The sequence below is a fragment of the Habropoda laboriosa genome, unplaced genomic scaffold (genome assembly GCF_001263275.1).
Source record: "Habropoda laboriosa isolate 0110345459 unplaced genomic scaffold, ASM126327v1 scaffold22, whole genome shotgun sequence".
Taxonomy (NCBI): Eukaryota; Metazoa; Arthropoda; class Insecta; order Hymenoptera; family Apidae; genus Habropoda; species Habropoda laboriosa.
This window is the reverse complement of record NW_017100261.1, coordinates 843,504-850,027: the sequence shown is the minus strand read 5'-3', so window position 1 is coordinate 850,027 and position 6,524 is coordinate 843,504. Positions and strand designations below refer to the sequence as shown.

The 6,524-nt window shown below is 44.7% G+C and overlaps 1 protein-coding gene across 1 annotated transcript in view; it reads left to right on the top strand.

The window, feature by feature from the left end:
• LOC108572693 overlaps positions 1-6,462 on the top strand; it is a 10,743-nt gene extending 4,281 nt beyond the window's left edge. The window contains exons 4-8 of the mRNA XM_017934964.1: positions 1,655-1,899; positions 2,017-2,281; positions 2,371-2,764; positions 2,877-3,062; positions 4,556-6,462. Coding sequence (XP_017790453.1) covers positions 1,655-1,899; positions 2,017-2,281; positions 2,371-2,764; positions 2,877-3,062; positions 4,556-6,462 — 2,997 coding nt within the window. The remainder of the gene's footprint in view (positions 1-1,654; positions 1,900-2,016; positions 2,282-2,370; positions 2,765-2,876; positions 3,063-4,555) is intronic.
• Positions 6,463-6,524: the final 62 nt, after the last annotated feature.

The following is a 6,524-nucleotide window of genomic DNA, read 5'->3' as shown; positions in this document are numbered from 1 at the left end:
CTTGTATATCCTTCCTTCCTTTCTGCTCTTTCGTAAACTTACTCAACCGCCCGGCGTTATACAAGCTGTTACATTATAACAAGCCCCCCTATATAACCGTCTACCGATATCGTCTTTCTTAATAAAGAACAGACGTATAAATGCACACACCAAAAACAGAAATACAAAATCTCCACCTACGAACGATCGAGAGAAACCGGAAAACAAAGATACCATCGAATTTATCTGTTCAACGTGAAAAATTATCAACGAGAAAAGTGCATCGTCGGTTTTCTTCGTTCGGAGAGGCACGGTGACGTGGAAGCGGCGCGCACACGCACAGCCGGGTGAAATTATACAGAAATCAATTGGAACGCGTATCTTTTCCGGATTCGCAAATCGACGGGAAGAATCGATAACGGGAGAAGACGTTGGCCGAGGTGGTTCCGGTGGATGCGCTTTGCTATCGAGTCCAGCATCCTTTTCTAAACATTTTCGATACGCCTCCTCCACCCCTTTCACATTCTACCCGGGTGTGTTTCTTTTTAACCCTCCTGCACAACACCATAGCCCTCTCTCTGTGTCTGCCATTTTTCTTTCTTTCTCCTCGTTGGCAATAAACGCGACCGATCCAGGTAGATTGCTGCCGTAGCAAAGGAGATACGTAAACGGATAGAGAAATGGATAAAGATAGAACGGGCCGGGGGTGTGCGACTGAGAACGACGTGTACACACAGATACACACCGAGAGGATGGAGAGAGAGAGTGGGTGGTCGAGAGAGGGTGGACGGGGGTGAATGAAAGAGAGAGATGAGAGAGCGAATGGGACTTGGGTGAAAAGGAAGCAGAGTAGGGGCCGGGCAGAGGCGGAGGAGCTCAATCAATAAAATGTCCCGCAGAAACGTTTTCAGCTCTTTACCACGCCGTGGCAAACTCCTCTCCATGCTTCGCTGTCGCTTTCCACCGGTCGTTTCAGCCCGGGGTCTGTTCCACTGCGCGTTTCCTCCTTGTATTCCCGGTTAAACGTTTTACTTCGCTGAAAAGTTGTCCAAGTTCCGCTTCTCGCCACCTTGCCGAGTTACATCGGTCCTCGATGTTGTGCACCGGAGCGAGAAGCGAGCAAGGGGCGCGCTTTGGAAGATTATTAACGAGCCACCCCTTTTGTCGATGTACTTAGTCCTAGATTCTTTCCAGGGTGAAATTGTTGTTTTTAACGAGGGGAGGTTTGTCGAGAGGGAAGTTTCGTGACTTTCGAGAGAATTTGTTTGTTGGTACGAAATTTAATCGATGTACAGATTTCTTGACGACTGTTAGACGTAGAATCGTTTGGGAATTTAGCAGTAATTATGTCTTGCGCGGGAAATATTTTCTTGGCAGAATGTACGATCTACGTGATCTAGCGGAACGAGTAATTGTTCCTTCGTAATTTCTGTGCGATTACTACCGTTTTGCTCTCAATCGCAACGCGACACCGTTGGTATTTTGTTTGTTTTTTTTTTTACGATTTATAAGAAAGTGCGTTTGTCAAGAATATATATCCTCGGTCGGCACTTAAGCCGACACGCATTCATATTTAAACGAACTGCAACGCATACACACAGTCTGCCAAGAAAGTTTCCTACGATCTCATCATTGACCGAAGCTCGTGCTTATAGTTTCCAATCTTAATACGCAGAAGCAAGTTGTCCAGCGGCTGCGCAAAGAGGTCGAAACGTTCAAAGCGGAGAATGCGAACGGGGCGAAAGTTTCCATCGCGTCGCTCCTCGGTTTGAACAACAATAATCATATTACGAATAACAATGAGACGAAACTTAAGAAGGTCGGCAATAACTTCACTACGAAGAGCTCGAAAGAGGACTACGAGGAGATTGTTCGAAACGGGGATGTTTCCTCGCCTATGCAAGAGTCCGCACGAACCAAGTGAGTATTTTGTTTTGAATCGTCGGAACTGTTCTGGCTTCGAAACGTTTGCCGGAGTTGATAATGCATGTCCGTTTCGTAGTGACAATCTTTTATCACGATCTCGTTGGTTCACAGGGAACGGCCCAGTTCGGTGGAAACGATTTCCGGCGAGGATGACGTTATCGAGGTCTCCATGGATGAGAATTCTAACGAAAAATCTGAGAAAGAAGAACCGGAGAAAGAGAGCAAAATCGAGTCGACTGAAAAACTTCATTTCCTGAGCGCCCTTGGACTAATTACCACTGCAACGTGTGCCGAATTGCAAAATAAAAGGGCTGAGAGGAAACGTCGCAGCACCGCTAATCCGCAATTTGTTTACTCCAGCCTTGAAGTGCCAACGGTAAATAGGAGGAAACTGTATTTTAGTTTACATATTGTAATACGTGTATGGTTATCTAACGTGTGTTTTGTACGTTTTACTCGTTTTAGAAACGAAAGAGACACTCGTACCTGCAATCTGGAAATGTTCCGCAAACTCGACAAACGACCGCTCGTATGAATGGACCATCGCCGCCTCCGGTAAAAGTTGTACCACCGAAATCTACGTCACCGCCGACGTCGAGAACGGTGATGAAATCGTTGATTCCGGTTCAGAAGTCTACTACGCGGCCGAACATTCTTCGAAATGTAACAGAGAGTAAAGTTTTCCCGAATAAGAGCAAGATTGAAAACGGACCCAGTCAGATACAATTGCCCTTGTCAACCGTGAAGTCTGTTCATTCGATTGGTAACAAAGCGGTTCACATACCAGGCTTACCATCTAGTCTGACTATCGAGAGGATCAGCAGTGATTCAGCAGTCTGTATAAGTTGTAGGAACCCAGGTACGTGTGATATGTTACGTTGTATTATTAACGCGTAGTAATTCATTATGTAAATGGAAAAATGTGTCGGTGAATCGCAAGTGCTGATAAAAATTGTTCTTTTGTAACACAGGTACGCTGACGGTATGCGAAAATTGTGCATCAAATTATCACGTGTCTTGTCACTCCATGTCACCGGCGCCATCACGAATATGCCCCAAGTGCGCGTTGATAGAGGAGGAAGAGATCGAGGACGCAGATGAGGTGGAGGAGGAAGACGAAGGAGGACGTCCGTCGTTTAAGAAGGACGAAGAATTCGGTAAATCGTCCTTGGTTTTACAGAAGATTTCCACCTGTAGTAACGTTGATCGTGTGATTGACAAAAAAGTTCTTGTTTCCTGCAGACACTAGCTTTTATGAATGTTCGTGGCACGCTTATCTCATTTCGCGGCGGCACCGTCCGGGATCATTCGATGTATTGTGATGTTTTCTTAATGATAAACGGCAGAAAAGAAAGTAGAGAGGTACTTTTGGTTATACTTGATAACCAGAAGAGTTAGCGTGTACATTTTCATGTACGTGGCAAACAATATTCCGCGTGAGAAATACGAAGCAAAAGAGAGAGAGAAAAAAAAAAGAAACGTACTTGTAGATAATGCAGACAAGTTGTATGAAAGAGAAGAGCAGGAAATTGTGTAACATGGGTCCACAATTTCTAGATTTAACGTGCAACGAGGTATCGCAGCGTTGCCGCAGACTTTATTGAGCGTAAGCACACAGAGAGAATAAACGAGAGAGCAGCCTGCCGGAAGAAGTGTCGCGAGTGAGACCGGCTCCTCGAATACAGCAGAAGAATTTGCAATTAAGAAGAACTTTTTGGTCGATCGTCAGTAATAGGGCACAAAAAAGCAACGTGTATTGAACGCGAAATATCTTGCAGAGGAGAAAGAGAGAGAAAGATATGAGCTGCGCAAGCGAAACTCGGATCTGAGATTGCAGGTTTACGAGTTGGAAAAACGCTCACAACTACTCGGCCAGTCCCTTCAGGTTCGTCCTGTGGCCTGCGTAGAAAAAAATTCACAAATTTTTTTTCATTTGGAATGCTGTTCAGTTAATGAAATTATACGCAAACATTTTCCATCTTTTGTTTTTTCATCAGTGAGAACCTGCAAGATCTCTACGTTTTTCTTGTTCATTTTCAATATTATTTTCGAAAGACATGTCGATTCTTTTATAGAGTAAACAATTTTTTGGTTTATAAGAAAATCGATTTGTCCGATGTTATCAATTTTTGTTAGCGTTATTGCTGTAGAATTCACACGTACACAGATTAGATCCTACTGTTAACAATAGATCAGTCGTTACATTTTATTAAACGTACCATTTGTCTACAGCAATAACTTTATACGTTGATCCGTGAAAGTACGGAATGCACGATGCTTCCTCCACGTACAGTTCAAACTTCAGTGTTTTGTAAAGAACAATAGTTTCAGTGTTTCATCTTTACGTCTTAAAGTTCAATTATGTATTGCTTATGTATATCGTCTTAGTGAACTTAGTTAATTGTCGAATACAATACACAAAAATAGATTCGTGTATGAGAAACGTTAAAAATTAGCGTGTGTGTAAGTATTACGTTATAGGATCGGGGAATATTTCAAATCGATTCGTTGAATTACGTTCCAAGAGCATGTGCATCTTTGTCCCGATATTGTCAGATATATAGCAGATCGACGTGAATTCTAAGTTTCGATATTTTTTTCACAATGGTAACGACACGTATAAGTAATTGTTTGATTTTTCTTTCTACAGCTACAGCAGCGCACGCGCCAGGAATTATTAGGAAAACAAGAGAAGACGCAGAGATCTATAAAACGACTTGTGGACTTCATAAAACTGATGCAGCTCAGAAAAAGCGGGGGTTCTCAACATCAATTGGCATCGGTCAACTTCCTTCCTCAACCTTCCTCATCCCAATCTCCTCAAGCAGCGTCTCTGCATCAACCATCAACCAGTCGGACGTCGGGTCTTCTGCAACTCTCACTAGTGAGCGAGAAAGTTCCGTGCCCTACTCCTCCATCGTCCTCAATCAGCTGCCCCGATCGAGCCTCGCCTATGTCGACAGGGCAGAACCGCAAGTGTCCTACGCCTATCAGCTACCAGTCACTAGTGTTCAATCGGAAAAGCATCAATCATACCTTATCGTCAAAAAAATTACCGAACCAGCCAGAAGAGCAAGTCAGTCTTCCGAAGACCAAAGTCACGCTACAGTGCTCAACTATAAACTGCCAACCACATCAGGCTACAATTCTCGCGTTCAGACCGAAATCTCTGTCGCCCACTCCTCTATGCTCATTGGCAAGCAGTTGCCCGACACCCTCAGTCGTAACCGTAAAAAACAAACAAACCGCGCAGTACCCGCCCTCAACCGTATCATCGATACAGAGAATCTCTCCATCACGGCCGAGTATCAATTGGAACGAGCGACTATCAACGGTCGAAAGTCTAGGGCCAGGCAGCCAAGAAACAAATTCGGTATCAATCAGCTGCGATCTGCTAGAGCCACCGAAATCCTATTGCCTTCCTACGATAGTACAGAATCCGATAAACAGTTACAAATTGCAAAGTCTCCCGAGCCAGAGGAAACAACCCTGTTCGGTGGTCGTCCAAAGTACAGGCCAAGAACCGGTGGTCTTCTCCACTCATTGTTCTCAGGCCATAACAAGTCCTATATCCTCACCGATAATTCTCGAGAACCACGAGACATTGGCCCAAATAACAAAGATTCCTCAATCACCCGGCAACAGTTGTATCATCAAAGCTACCAGCTGGAGTCAGGCGAACGAAACGAGCCTACGGTCCAGTTGCAACGTGGTGCCCTCACAAAATTCTTCGAGCACGTGAAATTGGAAGAAGCGCATATACCAGCGCCATCTAGAGCAAAGCTAGTATACAAAAGCGGTACTACTTCCGATAGGAATCAACTTGAAGTCACTGAAGTCGCGGACGAGGACACAAATAGTAACGAGTATGTCACGAAGACGCCCTTGTCATCCGGTAACGTCGAAGGTGACTTCGCCGATCGAGAGGTCAAACAGAGCAATTGGTTCACGAGCAAGATTCTAATGAAGAAAGGAGGGCACAAGAACGATAACACGGCTAAGAGTGTGGAATCGCTTGATTCCGTTTCGAATACGACGACAAGATCGAACGACTTTATTACGTACGAACGTAAACATGGTAATACGTATGTGAGAGTCGATCGTGAACCTGACGACGATGAGGAAGATCATTCGTTGACCCGTACGTTTCAAGCTGACGTGACTTATACGAGGCGTATCGGATCACTGACGGATATTGTATCGGAAAAACGGAGGGATCGGCAGCAAGACTCAGCATCTCTGTGTAACGCACAAAGCAATTTCTTGGAGCTTCGTAACGAGGTCTCAGTTCCTGATGATAAGGCTGATTCCGAGAGACAAGACTTATCCAGTGGCAGACGTTCGACCAGCACCAGCAGCAGAAGCAGCACTAGCGACAGCGATACTCCGGAACAAGCGATGAACGACTCAATTAAGTACTCACGACGACGATTATCCGGAAACGAATACAAGGAACGTCTGGGCATTAACGCTGTATCTCCGGAGAGTATGCAAGTGCTCGAACAATTCGAGTCAGCTATGCTGGAAACTGGTTGTAGCAATGCTGCCACTTGCTAGAGTTAGTTAGACTAGAATGCGGTATTAACGTGCTGATTATGCTCATTGCTGATTTTTTTTTT